The following is a 24,759-nucleotide window of genomic DNA, read 5'->3' on the forward strand; positions in this document are numbered from 1 at the left end:
TGTTTTGTTTTGGAATTATTCAGGGTTTAGCAGTTACTGAATTGTGAAAGCTAAAAGATACATCAATTCATAATGCTAAACTTTCTTCTGTAAGCTGATTATAGAAACCTATTTTTAGCTAGCAGTCTAGCATGGTTGAGGTGTTACCCCTTCAGATCAAGTAGTTGAAAGCTACTTTTTTTTGCTTTCAGCTGTTTTATTCATATCTACAGGGAGAATTCCTCAGCTTTTTTCTTGCTGCCTTCCCTTCCACCCCTCTTCCAGCCACAGCTGAGTCCTAGAATAATCATATATGAAGACTTTTGTTTAGATTTATTTTATTTTAAATGGAAGAGGACTCATGATATTACTCAAACTCCTGACTTGTGGCTGCCAGTAACTTGATTCCCTTTGCAGCGCTTTCCTCCTCAGTCTAGGCACAGTCATTCTCAGCAGCTCTGAGGAACTCAAGGCTGTTCTCAACTTGGATGATGAGTGATCTCCTACAGTTGCTTGAGACCTAAAGCCAGTCCTGAGAATCCAGTCTCCTGTTCCATGTGTTTCTGAAGCAGTATTAGCAAAATGTTACACTAATGCAAGATCGTATTTGTGGATAAAAGTAGGTGGAGGGAGCATCTCTTTTAGACTGGTTTATCTCTGTGGGAGGGCTGAGTAACAAAGGACACATGAACACCCTTCTTCAGGGCTTTTTTTCTGAAAGCTTGTCTACCATCTAGGGTTGTAAAAGATATCTCCTCCTAGATCTTGTCCTGTATCTGTTCTTAGATTGTCGTAGTTACAGCAACATGTCATCAGAGGAGTAGAGTGATGAGTTAATTTTCAGAGATACTTAAAGCTGGAAATGCTGACTAAAGTTGCTCTGATTTTTTTATTTGGTGGTTTGGGGTTTTTTTTTAAAGTTTATTTTTAATTTGAAGAGGATTTACTGTTAACCAGCTTCTTTAGCCTCAATGCTCCTGTTTGTGCTGTTCATTCAGCCTTCTCTGTGTCTCAGTTACCTGTTGACAGCACATGGAGTATCCAGCAAACTGCATTCCCTGCCTGGTTATCAGGGATCTGTCAGGGAAAGCATGGAGGGGAGGCAGAGACAGCTTCAAGCCTGATATTTCAGGGACTAACAGCTTTCAACATGGACTAAATTGCAAAATCTACTGCACAGAAATTGAATATGTGATCTGTAAGATGGAAGAACCCTTGATACTTCTGTGTTGGCATAGCTTCTTAAAGAATTAGAAATAATGAAATCTCATCTGCAAAAAGAAATTATTATTCAATAGTTTTTTTTAGTGTCTTAGATTAATCCAATCCTGTTCTTCCCTTGGTGTTCTTGCTTACCTTCGTGTCTAACAGGAGTTAGGGTGAAGTTAGCAATCTAGTCTCAAATTCCACTTCTAAGATTTTTGTGCACTTCACATACATGAGTAAACTTCCCCGAAGTAGACTATGTATAAAAACTCCATTTTTCATGAACCTGAATGTACTTCATTCCTAGTTTTTTGGAGGTTTGTGCAGCTCTCCTGAAAGGTTTAAATGAAGAAAGGCTGTTTCTGTCTACCTTTCACAGGCGCTGTTAAAAGCAATTGTGATGTTGAGGGGACTTCTTTATTGCTGTTTTACTGTGGTGCATTTCTAGATTTCTGCTGTGTTGTGTGGATGTCTATTTCATGCAACCAGCTCTTCAGATTCCTTTTTTGATAACTGAACTTGAGAACCATGTTAATTGTTTGTTGCTTCCGATTCGATTTTTTTTTTAAGTACATAAAATTAATTTTTCTAAATACTAATTAGTGAACTGCAGCATTATGTGAGTTAATAAGGAGAAATAATTATGCACTGTATCACAGTTCTGGTAGTCTTGTGTGTTCTGTTTCATTATTCCATGGCAGTATAAAGTTTTTGTTCAAGCCTGAGTAGGAAGTAATATTATCAGCTTTTAATTTGGTCATGGAATGTACTCTACGTAGATGCATGCAGGGAAAATTTGAGCTTGGAAAGTAACACTTATTTTGTTTGGCAGACAAGATCATAGATGAAGGACATCTAACCAAAGTGGAAGAAACAAAGCTTTTGAAAGGTTAGACTTCTGGATTATTTAACTGTTTTTGAAGCATGCTTTTTTCTGTCACTCAGTGCATGTTCTGTATTAAGCCAGCAGTTTGAGTTTTGCTTGAATACGCATTTGAGGAGAAATTCAATAAAGGGGAGGGAAATGGTGTGCTGAACTCTACTCCAAATACTATTGTAGGCTAAAAAGATTTAATGGAAACCATTTTTGAAGAGTGCATGAAATGCTGGTCTCAATATTGACCGAATTCTTGCTTGAATATGCATTTTAAAAAAAGGTAGTAATTTTTGTAAATTCAATTCAAATTTTAGTGCCTGCATGAACTCCAAACAGGATTTTGGTTTTATTATAGGGTTACATAGAAATAATGTTTGGTGTCATTTTAAGTTTAAAATAAAAGTGCATTTTGACTGTTTTCTATCTTATACCCTCATAACTTTAAAAAAAGTATTAACCTCCTAAATGTGTCTTTTCCAAATAAAATATATCTGTGCCTCTCTAACTCTTTTTTCACTAATGTATAACACAAATTAAATTAAAGGACCTAATTAGAAAAGACTTGTCAAGGAACAGTCATCCCTACCTTACAATGCCAAGATCAGGATTGGTACCAAGTGAGCAGGTCAATATTTCTCAAGTGTCTAAAAATGTAAGATCGTTTGGACTTGCAGGACTCCCTCTTCTCTTGCAGCTTTTTATTGATGTCTGGACATACTACCTCAGTTCTTCACCCTCTGTCCTCCTGCAAAGTGTTGTTGTGTTGAATAAATCTTAATTTAATAGCTCCAGTGTTATAGAGACACTTGAATCTCTTTTCTCTTCCTTTAATGCATGTAATGGCACCTTTAACTCCTTTCTGTACATGAGGAAGCTATAGACAAGGTGCCATATTTGGCAAAAGAATGCATACAATAACTGTAATGTAACACTTGCATGCCCCTTCCATTGCAAAGCTCTGAGCTATTTTTAGTGTTTGGTAATATATTCTAACTCATCAAGTATGATGTCAACACATTTTAATATACTTTATCACTTTAGCTATATTTATTCAGCTCAGTTTTATTATGGGAAATAGGATCAACTGCTGTGATATAATATAGTACAGGAAAGAGTTTTGTGCTTACGTCTCTGGTTCCAGAATAGGAAGCAGGCTTCTAATAGTTTGTCTGTCTTCTGCTGTTTCACATGTAGAACTGGTGCATCTTTCCTCTGGTGCCTCATCTTTTGTGCCTTGTTTCAGAGGGGGGAGGGCAGGAAGGGGGGACAAGCTGGTATACCAAGGGTGGGTGGGAGCTAAGTATATAAGGGGGTGCTGAGGGAGAGAGAATTAATTCAGTGGTTGGAACTTGCACTGTTCCTCCCATTTTGCACAGAGCAGGAAAGCAGTATTTCCATGGATGCCCAGATATGGTAAAGTTAGTTGGATATGGATCTTGCTCATCTTAGTGCTTCTGGATCGGCCACTAACAAAAATGATATGGGTGAGGCTTTTAGGTTATACTTTGCATAGTAGTTAAAAAAAAATAATGTATTACTTGGTTTAGTAAATACTACAGTTTTAGTGACCATTCTGTGAGCTTGGTTATATATGATAATGTAAAATGTTTTGATTTGTAACACCTTTAGATATTAGTTAAAATCCTTGTTCCTAAATATAAAAAAGAACATGTTTTAGCAGAGAACCAACCACCCCCAAAGATTAAATTTTTAACTACAACAATCATTATGAATTTTGAAGTCTGGTAAAGTGGAAGTTATGTTTGGAGTACCTGCCAGGTCTGATCCTCTAGTGTGCTTTAACTGTACAGGTGCTTTTCCCCTTGCTCTTCTCCAGTGATTTTGGTTGCATTAGGATGGGAAGAGTCTTGCTCTTCATCAGCTGCTTTCTTTGTACTTGCTGCCTTCTGTTTCATGTACAGGTAGATGTTTATCTGGCACAGAGTTGTAGCAAACTTTTCATGTTAGATTAAGAAAACTTCAGGGGAGTTTTTTCTGTTAACCTGTCCATGTTCTGTCATGTTGATTTCCTCATGTAGCCACATAGGTTGTCTCCAGTTTCTGCTTATTTTGTTTAGGGGGAAGCTAGTTCTGTGTATTCTCTTGTTATTTGAAAAGATGTTGTATTATTGCCTTGTTTTTTACTTCTCTTCGTACATTAACCCTGTTGTGTAACACAATTTATTTATTGATGTGCTTCTTTTTTCCTGGGTCCTGGTTCTTCATTGTTGCATGCATGTTACCTATATGTGGTGAAATTATTTGTGTTCACTGTGCTTTTCTCCATGGATGGTAGAAGTCTGTGTGCTGGGAATGCTGTATTGACCTCTTTTCATATAATATCTCTGCCTGGAACTTGAGACTTCAGAGGAAACCTCTGTTAGCCTGCAGGTGGGCAGCAGTGCTGTCAAAGCAAGTCTCTGAATAGGCAGCCAAGATAGATTTCATTTTGCATAACCTTGCCTGCATGTTGGTGACAGGTCGTTGCTGACAGACCTGCTGGGTTAGCCCCCACCAGAGATGGTGTGTCCTTTTTTAATGGACCCATCAGAACTAAACCGTAATTGTTATTTAAGAAAATTTTTTTGCAAATGTATTTCAGTCACATATAATACTTAGACTTAGAGTCAGGGGTGATTCTGTATTCTTTGTGGGACAAAGATACGCTGGTGTAATTAAATCCCCTTATCTTTTCAAAATATGTGGTCTCCACTAAAAATCTAGAACTGGGGAAAAAAACCCAAACAACAAAAAATCCAGCAAAAAAAACCCCAACAAACCAACTGTGTGGCTTCACTAAGCTGCATGTAATAAAGTGCTGAATTATGTATGAACAGCTATTTCATGAAGGTAATTTTTTGGTGGAAATCCTAACACTGCTTCTCTTAATACAATTTAAACTGAAAATTATTTCTAGAAACTAGTGTATTTATATTGCTGTGCTTCTTTACTGGTTCACACCACACTTCTTTTGAACAGTACAGTATGTACGTGTTATTATTTTATTTGTCCAAAATACTGAAGCACGGTTTTATTCTTAACAGCAGTTTCTTTCTGACTTGCTACAGTATCTGCATTGTTCTAGTTTTCTTTTCTTATTTGTTTGCTGATTGAATCAGCTTTTCCATAGTTCCAGCTGGCAAGAACACAGCATTAACCCAAATTCAAGCTGTGCACGAGGCAATTGCATCCTTTATTAGAGGCTAGGCTGGGTTAATGACTCCAGGGATGCGGAATCCATTTTAGCCCAGACTTGCAGAGAAATAAGCACCCAGCAGGTTTTTAACTGTTTCTTGCACCAAGTTGTTTACTCCTGACATTTAGAAGTAATTTGGTGTATAGGAGAAATTATGAACAAAGCATTTATTGATTGTAGTTGCTTTTCCTTGTCTCTTGCAGAAAACCAAGCACGAGTCAAAGAATCAAACGATTTGTCCGACACCCTTAGCCCAAGCAAAGAAAAAAGCAGCGACGACACTACAGGTATGAGTTTAACTGAGATTTCTGTAAGCTCTAATCAGTTTGAATTAAATTTAGGTAATTATGAGTATTTTATTGAAAGAATGGAGTATATTATGAAGAGTTAGAGACAAGCTTTGGGCAATGTTGTCTGTTTTGTGGCTTCATAATTTGACTCTTGTAAATTGAGAAGGACATAAAATCTTCTCTCCATAAAAAAAATGTGTATGAGAACTGTCTGCAGTCTGCCTTCTCTCTGAAAGGTGTGGTTGGTTTTTTTTAGATGCTCAAATGGATGACCAAGATCTAAATGAACCTATTGTCAAAGTAGCTCTTCTAAAAGGTAAACAAATTTACTTTTGCAGCTTTAGATGCATAATCTAGATGGATAATCTTTTTATCTACTGGGTTTTTATCAAATGTGCTTTAAAATAGAATGCTGTAATTTAAAGATGTTAATCATGTAATATGCAAGAGTTAAATTTAAATATCAGTAATTACTACTTTGGGTACTATAAAAGCACACTTTGGAGTGTTGCTATAGAAATAATGTGTATAAAGGTAATCTCTGTACTCACCAATGCTGTTCTAGGAATTTACATGTTAAAACTTTGCCTTAAGAAGTAGAGTCAGCACACATTTAAGACTACAGCTGTGGAGAGGAGGGATTCGTCCATCACTGACATTTTTCAAGCACTGTCAAATTTTCAAAAATTCAGAAGCTTTCATCACTGTCAGTAATTCTTCTGTTAGCTTGCAGCTGATTAGTTAATCAAAACAAGATTTTAGATTTTCCTTTTAACACAATCAAGATTGGAAATCTGTGTTGTAACTGGAGTGATTGCTTAGGCTTAGCTCTGAGCTTCATTGCTATAAAAGTAAATTTTTTTTTTTTTTTTGCATTGAAGGCATATACTTAATTAACAAGCTGGTATTTACAAATTCATCAGCTGAAGAATTTTGTGCCATATTAATTAGTTATTACATTTAGCCTACTGAAAATCATTTTATGCTTCTTTAACAATTAGACACTTGATAAGATCTGTACAATTATGCTCCTATTGGGATCACAAGAATGTCACAGTTCTTTGTGATTCAGAAAGAAAGGAAACCATAACGGAATGTAGGAGACCTGTAAAAGAGCTTTTCTCTGCAATTGTTTACACTCCCTAATTTTACAACAGAAAGGTTTCCAAAAATTGCACAAATTACTTTTGCTGTTTGGCAGTGTATAAAATTAAGTTTGATATTTCCCAGTGGACATCAGTTCAGGAAAGGAGTTTAGAAAGGAGTATTTGAGATACCAGGCATCCGATTCCCTTTGGGGTGTGCTCTAATAACAAGTATGTCTGCAGCTAATAACAAGTATGTTCATACTTTCTGTGCTAGAAGGTAGAATTTGATTGTTGTTTGTAGTGGTTAGAATAGTCTTATTTTTGGTTATAAAACTGAGCTTGGCAGCAACTTTTCTCTTCCTCTTGAGGCTATTTATGGGCATTCCTATTTTGCTTTCATGAAATCCTTAAAAAATATCTGTGCAATGAATCATTTGCCCTTTTAATTTTTATGAAGAGCCTATAAACCCACGGTTTTGTTTGAGTTTTTTTTCAGAGAGCTACTTCATGTGCCTGACTTTGCCCTAAAAAGGATCTTATTTGCCTCAGAAAGGTTTTCAAGTGGACTTGTTACGCAGCCATATAATTAAGGAAGAGTGAGAACATTTTTGATCTGGCGGCTGTTTGGAATGCAGAAACAGCCACTGGAAAAGGCAGCAGTCTTGTTGAAATTTACAAAACAAATTAATGGAACAAGAAAATTAGGAGACTTCTGATTGCTGTAGTTTCCTCCAAGCATTTTCCATCAAAATTTTTGAATGCATTCAGGATTTGTTTCAAGTTTCTACAAGTCAGAATCTGGCAAGGAGGGCAAGAGGGGAAGCTGTGGAAGATTAGTTGGTTTTGTTTTTTCCCCTACAAAGTGAATGTTTCTATTAACCATTCATAACAGTTCCCTGGACACTTCTGTTTAAACAGGCTGTTTGTGACTACTTATTGCAAAGTTAAGGACAGGTAAACGTTAAACAGCTGGAAAGAAGGAATAAATGTCATTGGAAGGTTGGTCATCTTGTTCTTACCAATGTCCCTGTGTTTTCATAGTAATTACAAGACTGATCCATGGAGTCTTAGTAGGAAATATTTTCAGCTGAGGGTTTGCTGAACAGTGGTAATCTACATAAGGAATTTTGAAAATCAGCAGCAGTCTGTTAGCTCAGAAAGTTTGGGAACTGTTGTTTTATGGCAGAATAACCGGATACTTTATTTAAAATATATGATACAGTTTCCTTCATGTGGATCTGATGAAGCTAAAAAAAAATCTCATGACAAATGAATTGTTGTTCATCGGAGTACCCTAAAAATTGTCTTCTGAATAACTTGAGAAATCCTGCAAAATTCTGAAAGTGAACTTTCAGAAGTGAGGCTTGAAGAAGTACCAGATTGCTCATAAAGTTACTTCCACAGGCCAGGCACATAGAGATAAGGGATCAGTTAAGACCCTGGCCTAGATGTGCTTCTGTATTATCTCTGTTATACTTTTTTTTTTAAATTAAAATTGTTAAAAAATAAAGTTTTTTAAACAATTTTAAAATTACCTTTAGAGTCACTGTTAAGGGAGGCTTCACTGTACTTTTGTGGGAAACAAATTAAAATGTGGCAAACAAACTGATGACAGATGAAAGTTTTCCATGAGGTAGAAAAAAATGCAGTATTTGACCTTTTTTATTTAATCCTTTCTGGCACCTTTTTATAATTAGTGGTAGCTGCTTAGCCTTCTCTAGGACAGTTAGTCATGGTGTGAATTTGCTTCTTAAGGGAGCTGATTCTAAGCATGATGATATTTAGTAGTTTTATTATTTTAAATAGGGCAGTTCTACTCACTGAAGAAATACTTTTCAAAACTAGAATTAGCATAAAAATTATTTGTTTTGAACTAAAAGACATTTAATTTTTAGTTTGGGTAAGACTAAAAAGTTAATATTATCTTGTGCTTATATTTTTTGGTTTTTGATTTAAAAGCATTTTAGGCACAAGGAAATTCCCCTTTTGTGTTGACATAGGAAAGAGTTTACCTTGATTGTGCCTTTGCTAAACAGATGATGTTGTCCCTTAAAATTGAGCCTCTCATCTCTTTTGAAGCAGTACTGTCTTTTATGATGTGTGTTTTCATTGACCAGAAACCACTGCCACCATAAAGTTCATTTAGGGTGTCTATTGTTGGATTTGGGACACTGCTTCTTTATCAGGCGCGATTTGAGCATAATTTGTCAACTTCCTCATCCATTTCTTCTGAAAAGTCTCATTAAGGAGGATTGAAAGTCTAATTGCCCTAAATCTTTATCCATGAGAAACTAAGAACAAAACACATTCAGTAAAGAGAAACTTGGATTTAGAACTAATAAACTATAAAACAAAGTATTTGGATGAAATATGTAGTCCTCTCTGTTCTTTCTGCTCTCATAATTTTGTTCTGGTCTAAAAGCACATGTGTGTGCTCAAAAAGTTCATTACTGTGCAATGAGGAAAAACAGCCCCTTACAGAGATGCAGCATTAAGGCTTTAGCATGATTTGGTAAACAATTTCCTTACTTAAGAGAGCAAGGAAGAAATCTATATTTACTTTACTGAAAACATGTACAGCTAAATATGAATGTCGAAAGTAGAATGATGAGCTGAGTTATAGTTTTCTTTTTAATTTTTCCTTATTAATGACAGGTCCAGACAAACCAAAGCAATACTTTTTCTAAACTTTTATCTTAAATCCATACAGTCTATAGTTGCAGACATTTGTTGACCAGGTAACTGTGTAACTCTTTTCTATCCACCCTCTCCCATGATACTCAGCTGGAATTCTTTTACCAATTTCCTTCCTTTACCTTTCTCACCAAACAAGCTTTATATCAAGTTTTAGCCCTCTGCCTACAGAGTTTATTAGTGCTGTTTGTGCCGATTGCAAGGTCAGTTTGTGCACAGACACTGCTTAAGGAAAATGTAGTAAATGAGATTTTGCTGGATGCTGTTCCTGGCTTTGCAGGTGCCTTCAGGCTGCAGTGTTCCCACATCTAATTTTTAGATGTGTGCCCATTAGAGGACACTGCTCTTAGTAACAAATATATAGTTTTCCTCTTTTTAATTCCTGCAAAACTTCAGCTGTGAAACTTTGTTTGTGACTGTGAGTCATCTCTTGTAAGCCCGAGAGGCATTTAATACGCATTTTAGCTAATACAAAACTTACAGGGAACAGCAAATGTTTTTATTTAGAGTTTAAATAATGCACACAGATTTATGATAATATTAATGATTTACCTAATATTATAACATATGATTAAAAAAACCAAAATCAAGTGCAATATTTACTTTAGTATTCACTAAGGCTGCTGAGTGAAGTAAGGAGGCTGGAATTTCTTCTTTTTCTTAATTTTGTTTTAGGAAATTTCCCTAAATTTTTTCTTTCCTTTTTGGTCCCCAGAGGGAGAGGGGGAGGTTGAGCCTGATGTGGTGGGTGGGTGGGTGGCAGTAGTGAAACATGGAGTAGCTGCTCTTGCCTGAGCCTGTGCACTGAGACAGGCTTAGAGCAGCTTCCTTTAAAGAGAGAAGTTGTAAACACAGTCAAGGGTTGTCTTGATGTTCCTTGTTTTTGTGAATCCAAAAGTCCTTGCCTGTTTATACAGTGTTTTAAAAAACTCTCTAATTCTTCCTTGTCAATTTTTGTTTCATATTGTGTGTTATGTGTAATAAATGTTTTAAAGTTTGAATATGTTTTACTACTTTAAAAAGTATATTAATATTTTTACTAATATCTGCCTAATCCGGTTTTGAGTTGAACTAACTTTGGAAGATTTGAATAAACAGTTGCCAGTCATCACATGGCAGTGCAAATTAAGCTCTTTTACAAACTTATAATTCAAAGCAAATGTTCTTTTATCAGATGAATTGCAGGGTGCACAATCAGAGACTGAGGCTAAGCAAGAAATTCAGCAACTGCACAAGGAGCTGATTGAAGCCCAAGAGCTAGCTAGAACAAGTAAACAAAAATGCTTTGAACTTCAAGGTGAGACCCAGATCAACTTGGTTCTGTAGGGTATTTATTAAAATTGTATATATCAGGTAGTTCAAGATAAACAAAAATGTTTTCATGGTATTGAATGCATACTTGAACTTTGTCTATTTCATCCTTATTTCAGTCAGATAATGGATGTAATTGAATGTCTTCATTGGTAGCTCTTTGTTAGATCATCCTATCAGCTATGTAGCTCTATTGTTTTTGAGAGGAAATAGTATAGTCCAGTTTAATTGCATATTGTTCAGTGTTCATTAGGGGTTATATTTACAGCTTCTTTTTTTCCTTCCTCCCACACCAGTTTGCATTTAGCACACAAGGAGTTTTCGGATCAGGCAACAGATTATATCAATTTCAAATTAATTGTAATACTACCACAATAATGGAATGATGTCTTAGTATTAACTTTTATTAAACTACTTACACAGTTACTACCTTTGATAACTTCCTGAAGTAATATGTTTGTTTAATCTTTTCATTTTAGGAGAGGTTGTGACTAAAATTAATTACACAGGTGAAATACATGTTACTAACAAAAACTCTTGGGCACATTTTCACTTCTATTTGTAGCTCTCTTGGAAGAAGAGAGAAAAGCATATCGAGTGCAAGTTGAAGAATCCAACAAGCAAATAAATGCTCTGCAAGGTAGGAATTTTTTTTCCCTACTCTTTAGGGAAACTATATAGTTTTGACTGTTTCTGTGGCATCATAGTCACTAATAAAGGAAAATGTTTAGTTGAGTGCATGTTTTAAATCTGATTTCTTTCACCATGTCTTTGAACGTTGTTGTGGAATGTTTCCTTTCAATTCCTGTGGTTCTCATAGTTACTTAGAAAATGCAAAAAGTGTAATAATCTGTAACAGATATTTCTTCATCTCCCGTTAGTCTTTCCCAGTTGTGAATGATCCAGGGATTCTCGCTGTGACTGCCTTCAGAGCACTCAGAAGCTTTAGGTGTTTTTGTGCTACTCTGTCCCTTCATTTCATTATAGGAGCCTCTTAAAGAAATTTTTCATCCAGATCCACATCCAGCATCAAAGCATGCAGTAAAGTCGCTGCAACAGAGACCCCATCCATGCCTTTTGGAAAGTTGATATAATCAATCATGCTCTTTTCAGCCCAAAATGGATACAGAAGGATGTAATCCCATTATTTACATAACTTCTGGGTCACATGTTCTGTATCACGTTAACTTCTCATCCATGCATGTGAGTGAGCTTGTTGATCAAGAGTCTGTCAGTCTGTCCAGCCTTAAGGTCAAAAGAGGTTATATTACATGGTAGTTCCCTTAGAGCAAGCATTAGTTTGAAGAGCTACTCAGCCACTGATTATTGCCAAACTCAGGAGCTTCATCCCTTGGGATCTTTGTCAGAATACCATTTCCTTTGGACCCAAAAGTATCTGGAAGGCAGATGAGCAGACAGGCAGGTGGACTGACAGTCCTGACTTTCTTAAGAAGTCAAAATAGCCCTAGAAAATTATTTCTTGGCAGTAGTTTGTTGGATAATGTGGTACTTGTCATACACTACAAATCTTCTGTAATAGCTCTGTTTTATGTGACTGTCAGCAAAGAATCTTTACATTTTCTGCTGCTGCTTTTGTAAGAAGGAGAAGCTTACAGAATGCTCATCTTCAGAACAAAAGGAGCAATTTAATTTTGAGTGTTATTTAGCTAATAATGAAAATTCTCCAAGCAGTAAGTGCTGTAACAAAAATTAGGAAATATTTGATAGTTATTTCTGTGCAAAAAAAAATATTTTTTCCTCCCCCTAAGAAGAGAGAATGAAAGTAGAAACTTGACAGAGCCAAACTTAATTGCAGGATTTGTCTTCTCAATTCAGTACTTTTTTTTTTTTTTTCTGGACTATTCTCAAGAGAGGTCTTGCTGATGTTTTCTCCTCTCTCTCTTGTAGTTCAGAATGTTCTGATGTTCACTGTATGCTTTGCCGCTTCCCAAACTTTTAGGGTGTGACACATCTCACAGTTTGGGAAAAATTGTCAGGATTCTCCCTTGGCAGCCTCTGAACTGCAGGGGAGAAGAAAAAACTGGCAGCTTCATGAAGTAACATTTCTAGAAGTGTTTTCAGGGAATCAGTGTTTTAGGCCAGCCAGTGTTGTTGGCTTGGTTTGTGATAGAGAAGGTGCCAGAGAAACAACTGAGGTCGTGTCTCTACGTGTCAGGTTCATTAGATGAACACATAGGTAGAGCAAGGAAATTCAAGTATCTTGTTGCTCCTTATTTAAAAAAATGGAAGAAGCAAAGCATTCCATTTAGATGAGGTAATGGCTTACATAAACAAGAGATGTAATGGAAGTTTTCTTTCTAATTGTCCTCTCAAATTATATCCAATGCTTCAGAAACCATTCCCATATTGTTAGTAGTAATCTTCCCTGTGAAAGTTTATTTCTACAACTCAACCAGACTTAGAATCTGTGTGTCTTTGGATTTTCAGTCCAAGACTGCTTGTTTTCAGGCATGAACATCTAAAGGGAGAGTTGTTCATCAACAACATGCACAGAATAAAAAAACCACATTTCTTTGAAATGCTGCCAACACCAAGAAGCAGGAGTTTACCTTGGCTTGCTGAAGAAAATACTATCAGGAAGATATGATTTGTATTGCTTTGCTCAGGCACCTGCTGTATTAGCAAGTTGTAATTCTTTGTGTTTTAGGGCATGTTATCTTCTAATGTAAGGATACATGGAAAGGCAATTGTTGATGCATCATGGGTTGTCTTACTGTCAGGTTCTCCTCATCCACTGCTTCATTTGCTTTCTGTTAGTATAAGCCTGTAGAAATTATTTTCAGATGAGGTTGTAGTAAGTATCATTTTGCTCATATATATTTCAAAATCCATCATGCTTCAATAGTTTTTATTATGGAACAGAGAGACTGTTTAATCTTACATGAATTGTTCATGAAATTCATTTACTATTGTCTATAATAACTCTTAGGTATTACAATATATAATAACTACCATATTTTTTCCCATTATGTATTTTTCCTTCAACGTGGGGAATTGAGTAATTAATCGGTTCTTTAGTGTATTTAGTGTACAGGCTGGAGCCTGTTTAGAGGAGGGCACAGAAAAAGTGGCCTTTTCTTCATTGCACATCAACTAAGTTACATCAACAAAGTTGCTAGGTTGTACCAGTATATGAATTCTTTCTCTATTGCTGCATATGTGGCTACTGAAAAACATCAAGTATAATTGTCATGGAGGTGCAAGTTTCTTTTGAGTAGCTCTGATGCTCTACCTGTTTACAACAAGACTCACATTCTTCCTATCATGTTCTATAATGGATTGAGATGACAAAAATAAATACAAGTAACCTAGGAAAGTTACTCAGCTTTGGTTATCCTCTCCATGCTTTTTGCTCTCCTTGTTTTGGTTCTTTGGTTCTGAAACATACAACTTGAAATCTGTAATGACCCTCTACAGTATCTGACATTAGGTTTTCAAGTCCTTGTAAGAAGTCTACCTTTCTTTCTCAAAGTTTTTGCCTTCTTCTTAATTAATTAATTTAATAAATTCTTTTTTGCATATTGAAATAAGTGATATATATATTTATTTTAAAAAATGAAATAGAACAACAGCAAATCAAACACTTTGCTCCCGTCAGTGTTATAACTGCAGTTCTCTTGGTCTTTCAAACTTCCCTTTCCTCTGTACTGCAGGTTTTTTTTTACTGTTTGCACTGGATTCTACTTGTGTATGTCTTTATGAAAAACTGTGCTCAGAGCTGTCTTTACTAATGAAAGGATTTTAGATGGGAACAATTTTTAAGGTTTGCTTCATGCAGAAATGTCAAGTAGCTTTGTGTGTATGTGACTGATGCACATTTACAGTAAGCTGTAAATGCTAAAGGACCTTCTTCTAGCTCAGTATACATGATGCAGCTGTGCCTTTCAATTTAAAGTTCATCTTGTGCTTTTAAAAATGCTTTTTGCAAAGAAATAAAGTGTATTTCCTCTACTGCATGTTAAGAACAGAGTAGAAATTATTCTGTGTCTCAAATATTTATAGACATCACAAGTTAACTGCTGAACAGGCAAACATTTCCAGTGTAGCTTTGCAAATGTTTGGCTTGTGACAGAAGTTTTCTTGCTTTTCCTCTTGTCCCTGAAATCCCCAATGTCCTTGTCCTCTAATACTTGTTTTGCTTACAGTGATGTTGGATCTAAATCTTGTTTTCAGATTTTGGAAAGTTGCTTTGGTATCACACACAAGGCACAGCCTTGTCTAAGAAAGCTTTGTCCAGGCATAATTTCCATTTCTTCTGACTCTCTCTCTATTACATGGCCCACATACTTACCTCTTTAAGGGTACAGCATTTCACAGGATAAATATTTTTTTTTTCAATTGCATTAGGCTTCTTTAGTCCTGTTAAGTATCAAGGTGTTGAGAAAGGTTTTTAGGTTTTTTGTAAATGCAGTTTGAAAAAATATCAACATAAATATCTGCTTTCCAGCTCAGTTGCGAAGGTTACAAGAAGAAATTGAGAATCTTCGCAAGGAAAAGGAGAATGAAATTTCAACCACTCGAAATGAGCTAGTCAGTGCTCAAAATGAGATTCTGTCACTTCAAAAAGTAGCAGAAAAAGCAGCATCAGAAAGAGACACAGATATTTCTACATTGCAAACGGAGCTGCAGACGGTGCGAACGGAGCTCGAGCGGTGGAGGAAAGATGCCTCGGATTATGAAAAAGAAATTGTCAATCTGCAAGCCAGTTTTCAGCTCAGGTGCCAGCAGTGTGAGGAGCAGCAGAAGGAAGAGGCCACTCGCCTAAAAGGTACTTGTTCAAAAGGATGTCACAGAGCATGGCTACCAGAGCATCCTGCTCACTGTGGTGAATGCCAGTTACTCAAATCACTCCATCCCTTGGTAGTCATTTACTCTGTGTGTGTATCTGTGTGTGTACCAAGGCTTGTGGTGTTAGAAAACATGTTTTGCATGCTTCATTAAACAATTATTGTCAGTTATGCCTAAATTAATTTAGTTACTCTTTGATATCAGTAAACCAAGTGTGATTCCACTTAGGAAAGATGGAAAACTTTTACAGTTTGAGGGATTCATACTGACACAAAAATTTCCAAGAAGATTCTTGTAACTTCTCTATAATTTCAGCCCATTAAGGGAAGCTCCTGAATTTTTAATTCTACCAAAGTTTCACCAAAGCTTATTGCTTCAAATATTCTTTCCACAGAGGTATGGTATCTAGTGATTCTCTTGCTATTTTCAAGCCTTGGAAATTATTTTCTTCAAATATGATTTTCTAGCACTGTCTAAAATACTAGAGTTGACCCATTGAAAGATTGTTTTCTACTTCTTCTTTGTACCTTCGAAAAAGCTTTAATGAGAAAAGTGACTTGCCTGGCACTGGGTCATAAACCTCATAACAGTAGAAGATACTTTAACATTTTACAGGTGCTCATGAGAGAATTCATGTGACATGATGACAAGTATATTTGAGATTTGTGCCTGATACCAGCTTTTCCTCCATTTATTAGCTGGTGTTCCTTGAAGCAGTCCTGAAATAATTTTACTTAATTGAATTAACTTATTAACTGTAGGTGAACTTGAAAAGTTGAAGGCAGAGTGGATTGCCCTGGAAGCTGAATGTGTTAAACTAAGGAAGGAAAATACTTCACTTACATCTGAACTTCAGCGACAAGAGAAGGAGCTTTCTAGGTAAGGGCACAGTGGTTTGTCTAGGAGGTATCACAGCAGCTGAAGAGTTGTGGTGGTGGTTTTTCCTCTCAAAAGAGATACTGAATATTAATTATACACAGCAAGTTGTAGACATATGTTTAAAAGCAATACCATGGCCAGCCTTTTGTGTGAGCGCTCTGTATCAGGAGACAATATTGCCCTGTACTTCTGTGATTGCTTTAAGCTGATATTTACATTTCAAAAACAATGTATTAAGCTTTCAAGGGTGAAAAGTGCCTGTTTATGTAAATTTAAAATGTGTAAGGAATCAATTGGGTTTTGTTTTTCAGCTCTCAGAAACAGAGTTTAGCACTGACCAGCGATATAAGTGTTCTTGAAATGTCTCGAAAGGAACTTGAAAATCAGATGGGATCTTTGAGAGAAAAACATCAACGGGATGCAGCCAGTCTGAAAACTCAACTCAGTGAAGCTGAGAGTCAAGCAAAAGATTTTCAGAAAGAGGTAACATGAAATATTTCCATTTTGCAAGAAAGTAGTGCCCAGTGACTGACCTTTTTAAGCTAAAAGAAAAGGGAAAGTTTTCTAGTAAAGAATTTTTTTCATATGTTTATTGCAAGCAGTTTAAATGATAGCTAAGTAAATATAAACTGGGAGTGAAATCTAAAAAGGAAGACTTCAGGTAAATACATGTTTTCTTTGAGAACTTCACTTACATGCATTACTGTAGTGAATTTACTTTTAAGATGTTCAGACAGGTAAATCATTATTCAGTCTTCATGAACAGCATGGTCCAGAGTTTCTTTATCTGTTATGAGTCAAAGTTCATCCTTTTTTTAGTCTAATCTTCCCAGTTAGATTTGAGCTGTTTTATTTGGCAATGGGACTACACATTCTTTACAAAGATCTCCTTTTATCTTAGTGGATTTGTAAGTGCATAAGGAGGAGCCAGCATTCTGAGCATGTATTTAATCTGCCTGGCCTCTAAAGATTATGTCTGGAAGAAGGCCATAGTCTCCAACACTTACTTGCTTCCTCTTATGAGTGTTTTGAATATTTCCCCAGTTATTGTTCTTAGTTTTTTTGCAGTCCTTTTGTTTGCTCTGAGGTTTATTCATCCATGTCACATTCCTTACAATTCCCAGAATCTGAAAATCCCGGTTATCTTAATCTCTGTTTTGTAATCAGATCATATTTGTAAAGGTGCCTCATCTAAATTTGTGGTGAGTGCCAGTACTGAAAGTCATTATGTCTGTCCTTATTAAGCCCAGTCAGGAGGACTGCTAGAATAGAAAAAAGGGAATGTGGGTTTGAAAAAGGGAAAGCTACCCATTCTGTAGGAGCATGTCACATTCCCAGTACTGTTTGTACTTGACCCACACTGAGGATTATGGCATGACAGTAACAAAGCTCAATGTTTTTAAGATTAATTAAGGCTTTGCATTTACTTTGTATTTCCTTGGGTTTCCCAGCCCTGCCAAACTGGGCAAAAAAAAATAATTTGGAAAAAAAGGAAATCTAAATTCTACTCTGCTTTTATGAAGCGTGCACTGATGCAAGGCGAGTTAGCGTGGGCAGATGACAGAAAAGGGAACTGTGTGCTCAGCAGATGTCAGCATGTGCATTCAGGAGTCCACAGATTGTTCTCTCTTTGTCTTTAGTATGAAAGAACACAGACTGTGCTCTCGGAGCTGAAGGCAAAGTATGAGGTGGCTGAGCAACAAAACCAGTCACTCACAGAAGAGCTCAAACAATGTAAAGAAAACCTGAAGCTGCTACAAGAAAAAGGAAACAATGTAAGTCTGTACCAAATGTGTGGGGAAGTCAGGTTATGACACTGGCAATCCTGTTGATTGAAGGAATATGGAAGAGTCAAATAGAAAAGGATGGACTTTAAAATAAAAGCTGTGTACCATATTATGCAAAATTCCATTCTGGTCCTACCTGTGCAGATTTGCAGATCATTACACTGTTACAATTACGCATGGAAGTTAAATTTACAGTTGCTTGACAGTTTTAAGTATGTACTCAGATAACTGTTCTCTTGAAAACCTGTGGCTTAAATATTAGTGAACCAGAACTAAGTAAAATTTTCTGATTTCAAAGAATGATACAGGAGTAAAAGCTGACAAACCTGTATCCAGATGAATTGAGAAAACCTTTTCAAGCTGCTCTCATTTCATTAGTATTTATTGCAATGGATGTTCCCTCCTTACTCTTGCTTATGCTTCTTAACCATGGTTATTTCTGATGGGCTCATGCTTTAAACAGTAGAGTTGAACTGTCCTTTCTATTCAGCAATACAAACAGTATTTTTGATTTTTCAATTTATTTGAGAGGTTGTATCATTATAACTGGGTTCCCAGCTAGAGACAACTTTTTATTTTACTGAGATTCTGAAATCTTCCAAACCTTAAGGGTATGGCAGACACATTATAGGGTGGTCATAGCCTTATTTTAGGTCCCTTACTACCCTGTGAGGGCTGGTTTTATCTTCCTGTTCTGTGGTCAGTGCAGGGTGAACAGCTCCTGTAATGCACAGTACAAAACAGGAGGATAATGAGTGCTCTGTAACAGACTTGAGCAAACTGTTTCCCTAGCTACAAAGAAAGTTTTATGGATCCCATCCTCTGAATCAGTTGGTTGTTGGATGCCCAAAGTTTACATTAATAACCTTGCCATAATCAATTCTTGAATATAAACCTTGAACATCATGGAGCTGTCAAAGATGTAAAGAATTCAAAGCCTTTCACACTTTTTTCAGCCATATTTTCAGGAATATAATTTCATAATTCTCTTGGAACTTGATTCTTGCTTAGAATTTTTGTGCAGTGCTCAGATAATGCTGAGTTACTTGACTCACTTAAAGCAGAAGTCAAAACCAACCAGACTAAAACCTCACCCCATTTTTATAGAAGAGATCACACTGAATAAATAATTGTGAATGTGAGATTTTCTGCTCTGTTAAAAACATTAACCTCAGAATCAAGGTGATCAGTGGAAAAGGGGGATAGTAAAGGGTCAAAATACTGTGAAGGAAATTGGAGCACCTGATGAAAGTGAAAAAACTAAAAGGAAATTTTAGGGAGAATTAGAGGTGAGTATTAAAATGAAAGCAGAAACCACAGCAATTGCCAAAATCTGCTTGCAGAAGAGGAGTTAATTGTGACAGTTGAAACCTGGAGGTCAGGGTGTGATGAAGAGCATCGTCCATATAAGGGCAAACTCACTGCTCACCAAACATTACTCACAGTTAGTAATGTAAAACATATCCATCTTGGGGATTGTTTCAAACATCATGGATACTGGGCTGAGTTCCAAGGTCAAATTTTTCAAGTACCATTGCCCCCTTATGCTGGAATCATTATCTGCTACTCCATTTCTGAGGACAGAAGGCGACTTCCCACTGTGGGATTTGTTCCTTTTTGCAGCCCATCTGTGTCTGAGTTTACATAGCTTCATATTCTAATAAAAGATGCACAATTTTGTTGAAGCACTTAGTTAAATGATCCTTGACAATAGGGAGATTTTTTATGTATTGATAAGTTTGTGAGGGGAAAATCTAATCATTTGGAGGTGATCTCATTGAATGTGATGAATATTTATCATTGGTTTCATTTGCCAAGAATGTGTATAACTTAGCAAAAAGAAAATCTATAGAATTGTTCAGTGAACCAACAAGTGTTAGACTAGGCTTCTGTACTCCATTTGGGATATAATTTAAATATTAAGTTTTAAATTTAAGTTTTACTTTTAAAAAAAAAGATTGCAGTATTGTGTTTTTGAAGTGCTTAGCGGTGTGGTGAAACACTTGTGTTTGCATGCTTGTAGTCACTGGTTACTTCCTGATGTGCTTTACACAACAGATTTAATGATGTGAATGGTTTGAGATCATCAACTGCTCTGGTTGATTTAAACCTCTGGCACTTTCTTGAGCACTGCTGTGATTATTTCTGCCAACAGGCTTTCTGTGGGAAGGTGGCACTGTGATTCGTGGCACCTGTGTCACAAAAAAAATCTTGCATGAAAAAGTCTTCAATAGCTACACATAATTTTTCTGTTAAGTATTTGCCTTGATTGAAAATAATTTAATTGAACAAGACTAGAATACATTCTAATATTCCTGTGTTTTGAACCATATTGGAGGTTCTATGAATAAGTGATTCCTACAAATTCATAACAGGATGAGATTTTACTTACTAATCACAATGTTTTAGAAAAGTTAAGCATGAATTTATCATTTGTTTATTTATTTGACTGAACAAAATCAAGGTAGCTTCAGCACAAACAGTTTTAAAAATATTTGGCATGGTTTGACCTTAACCTCTGTGTGTCTTCGTGTGTGCACAAATATATAGAGTAGGATACAGAGAAAGCAGATGTCTTCCAAGGACAGCTTAAAAATCATGTAGGTCCATCTTTGCTTTTAATTTTTCATATCACAGATAGAGGCTGTTCCATCCAGAATGTGCAGTAGTTTCCATGAATAGAACATAGCAGAGCAAAAGTGTGGATGGTTCTGAGGAGGCCATAAGCTGGATGAACCCTGCAGTCTGGCCAGCTGCTGGTTTGGCCCAGCTGCAGCATTTGATCAATTTTCAGAATTGCATTTGGTCACAAGGCTGTTGACCTGGCAGAGATGCTGAGCTTTGTGGCATCTCTGATAGAAATGTGCTTCTCTGCTTTTTAGTAATTGGGTGTGGATTGTACAGTCATGTTACAATCTCACAGAAATGTCTGAACTACTGGGTTTACCTGTGGACATAGCTGTAATTGTTTCACTAATGAAGGAAAAAAGATTGTTTTTCCGGAGGCTGGTGATGGAAAATGGAAAAGGCTAACTAGCAAGGAATGAAGAAATAGCTGAAAAATCCAGTATTTGATGTGAGTCTTTCTCTCAAGGAATCCAAATAGGATTTCCTCCTACTTAGAAAAACTAAAACCAACTATAAATAAGATACAGGCACATCAGTTTAACATTCATATTGTTTTCAAGTGCTAAATTCCAAGTTGTGAGAAGAGGTTTCTTGGAACATTTTCTGCTTACTTCCCTTAATTTTTTAAACATCCATGTTCATTTGAGTAGAATGGTGTACTAACTTTGTATACCAGATTAGATAATGCTGTAATGTGTTAGATGTCTTTAATACATTTCAATTAAAACAAAACTTACTGACTTATTTTCCCCTCTCTAAATCATCTTTACATGATTGATTTATAGCACAAAGTGATTTTTAATATCCCTTCCCTTCTTTAGCCTTCCATATTACAACCCGTCCCAGCCGTATTCATCGGCCTAATCCTGGCTTTCCTGTATTGGTGTTACGGCCCATTGTGGTAGCGAAAGGTACAAGCACTACTGTTCAGTCAATGTATGTTTGTCCCTCTCACCTGTTTGTGCCATTTCTGTATCAAATACTGCATGGTGAAATGCTCACAGGTATTCCTTTACCTGAAGCAAACCCTTCATTTATTATGCCATTCTGTTGACACTGACAAGCTGAGCGATCCACTAATCATTTAACATCTCTGTGATTTCTTTAATTCTAACAATTAATTTTGTTCTAACTGGTGCTTGAACGTGCCTCTTCTAACTCGGTCTCAGTTTGTCTTCAGCAAATGGGCTGCCTTTTGCACAATGCTGCGATGCTAGGGCTTGTAAGAAAACTTAATTGCTTAATTAACTGTGAAAAATGAAGAGTTTGCCTCTAATAATAAAATTCAACAAGCTTTGGTTCCTGTCTGTGGACTAAGAAATTCCTCTCTGGCTCTAAACATTTTATTTTTTCTCACTATTACTGATGGAAAGATGGAAAAAAAAGACAAGAAATAGGTGGTTGGTTTGTATTCTGAACTCTCAGCTTGCATTTTCTCTTGTCTCTCAGTGTGTCCTCCTCTTAAAATGCCATTGTTGTCATGCAATGTTGTGAGAGTCTGTTAAAAATGGTGTTGTTAGGATCTGCTACAAACTAAGTCACAGATCTGGATTTAAACGGTCAAAAGTTAACGATGTGCATAAACCTCTGTCTAGCCTTGACTTGGCATGAGCGATGCTTTAAACATCTCAAGCCTCTGCACATTCAGTGGCAGATTTCTGTGAGGTGTGTACAGTAAGAAAGCTGGAAATACGGAGCTGCCAAAACTCCTCCAGACGATCCTCAGTCACGAAGAGGTGTGGAGTTCCCTGTGCTGGAGGAAGGTGCTTTGCTGTGGTGCTCCAAGTCAGGACTAGCCTGCAGCAGGGCTCGCGGTGACATTGTAGTGATGCCTATCAACAGGTACTCAGGACTTGCAGGAACCACGAGGTAAACTGATTAGTATGAATTAGAACAAATATGATATTGATTTCTTTTTTCTCTCCACACAGAGACAATGGCCTTGGATGCCTGTGATGGCAGCTTTGGTTGCTGTAACAGCCGTGGTGCTGTACCCAGGCCTAACCAGAGCTTCTCCATGAGAACTGTTGTTGAATCCATACACCGTCCTCCCTTTAGAAGCTGGCAACATTCATATACTGAGGGAAAACAGATTAATTCTCTTCCTTTTTACCTCTTAATACAGCACAGCTCTGCGTGAGAACAGCAGTAGGGTCATTTGCTTTAAACTGTATAAAATGTATCTGTCTATAAAGAGGGAATAAAATTGTGATTCATCATACTGTGAGCAATATTTTTGCTTACAACTTCATGCAAGTTTTAAATTAGTATGTTTGGATTCTGAATACTATAATGGTGGCCTAAAGCAGGCTTCTTGGTACCAAATTGTGCTAATGGCTAGGGTTGTGGACACTGACTTTAGAATCTGATTGCTAGACTTAAGAGGAAGATACTGATTTGGACATCCAAGCCAAGTAACTTTGCAGATACTTGGGAAACAGATGCAGTGTGCTCAGTGCCTTTCAGTATGATCTATTTTTTTTTAAACTAGCGTGTCATTTTACTTGCTGTTAGTCACTGAGCTGTTGGGAACAAGACTTAAGAAAATTTCTCTTACCACGCCTTTCGAAGGAAGCATATTTTTCTTTCATAAGGATTACTTTATTAATGGGTTTTGGGAATAAACATAATTCATGTCCAGCCTTAAAGAGATAGAGATACTGATGGTGAAGACCAGCCTAAAGTATTTAGTGTGAGCGTGTGCGAGTGTAAGCCTGTGTGTGTTCTTGAGTGAACTAAGGTGTTTCTGGGAGCAAGTACTTGGTCATTTGATGGACATAGTGCAGTGATTCAACTTACGTTAACTTTAGTTTGAATGTAATTTATTAAATTTCATATATTTAAAGAGATATGTTCTTTAAAAGTATGAATACCTTCTCACATATCACATGTATCAGTTTATTTTTTCAGTCATTTGATACTTTCTGACTTGAGCTGGAGAAGCTCTTTAGAATAAGCTTTTGTGGACGTAACTTTATTAAGAGAACTGTTACAGTACGTCTGTGATCAGCTGAGAAAGTCTAGATACATAAAATACTACAAAATTAGAATCATATACCTGATGAAGTATTGTCAGGTGAAGATGATTTTAATTTGGTAGTAAAATTTTGTGGCTCCTTATCACATGGCTGTAAGTATGATGCAGTGGTCCCCATTACAAAGTTTATTTTCCTTATCTAAGTACTATAACTATTGCTATTTGCTGACTTTTGGTGGGAATCACTGTAGTTAGTGCTGAATTAAATGTAGACCGTAGTTGTCTTGTTCAGCTCAACAGTTCTGTCAAAAAAGTTTGTTAAAGACTTAAAAAATTTTTTTAAGAATGGTAAAGTAAAATGACTCTGCTAAAGGAAACTTCAAAATAGGGAGGTAATCTCAGCAATTCAATTGGCTTTAAAGAATGTTATGGCAATCGACAGATAGTTTAAATATTTAAATAGAAATTTAGTATATAATTTACTTTGTGAGGTTTTAAGGGTCATTGTCCTTTAATTAAAGGTTCTATCTTAAGTTACATGGGATTTGCTAATGGGAGGATTATTAGTTGGAGAAAATAGTCCACAAGTGACTTGTAGGAAATAACTATTGTCATTTAGTTCATTCATTTCATCCTTTTCATCCTTTTCAGTTGCAGGAAGCCACCCAACCACAGAACACTCGTATGCCAGTGGTACTTAGTACCTCTTGTATATAGGTTATTGCAAATATTGTTCTGAAATGCTTAACTTCAGAATTACATTTTTTTAAGTAATTAATTGTTTTAAATCTATTTTGTAAAGATATAAAAATACAATAGAATTTCTGGAGTACAGATTAAACTATTTGCACTAACACACGTGATGTGCATGATTTAATAAAATAATACTCTCCCTATGCATGTTTGAGTTGAATGTCATTTGAAAACAAGAGATTCATGCTAAGTTTCTTTTGCACTAGATATTGCCACAGTTACTAGGCACAATGTCTGCAGCATGTACAGTAAGAGCAAAAAATATTTTTTTTTTTTTTTTTTTTT

General features: G+C 36.3%; 1 protein-coding gene across 35 annotated transcripts in view; it reads left to right on the forward strand.

Annotated features, from left to right (window-relative positions):
- The window catches only part of SLMAP (sarcolemma associated protein), a 78,003-nt gene extending 53,386 nt beyond the window's left edge, over positions 1–24,617 (forward strand). For 13 of the 35 annotated variants that reach the window (XM_015640660.3, XM_015640668.3, XM_015640664.3 and 10 more), the window contains 10 exons: positions 2,018–2,074; positions 5,462–5,545; positions 5,805–5,864; positions 10,505–10,627; positions 11,207–11,281; positions 15,110–15,430; positions 16,212–16,329; positions 16,641–16,812; positions 17,970–18,104; positions 22,676–24,617. In XM_015640660.3, the coding sequence (XP_015496146.1) occupies positions 2,018–2,074; positions 5,462–5,545; positions 5,805–5,864; positions 10,505–10,627; positions 11,207–11,281; positions 15,110–15,430; positions 16,212–16,329; positions 16,641–16,812; positions 17,970–18,104; positions 22,676–22,765 (1,235 nt within the window). In that variant the 3' untranslated portion in view covers positions 22,766–24,617. Of the gene's footprint in view, positions 1–2,017; positions 2,075–5,461; positions 5,546–5,804; positions 5,865–10,504; positions 10,628–11,206; positions 11,282–15,109; positions 15,431–16,211; positions 16,330–16,640; positions 16,813–17,969; positions 18,105–21,565; positions 21,656–22,339; positions 22,587–22,675 lie in introns of all 35 variants that reach the window. The other 22 variants (XM_015640661.3, XM_033517418.1, XM_015640671.3 and 19 more) reach the window with 5 other exon arrangements.
- The last annotated feature ends 142 nt before the right edge of the window (positions 24,618–24,759 follow it).

Source organism: Parus major, chromosome 12, assembly GCF_001522545.3.
Source record: "Parus major isolate Abel chromosome 12, Parus_major1.1, whole genome shotgun sequence".
In the NCBI taxonomy this organism is placed as follows: Eukaryota; Metazoa; Chordata; class Aves; order Passeriformes; family Paridae; genus Parus; species Parus major.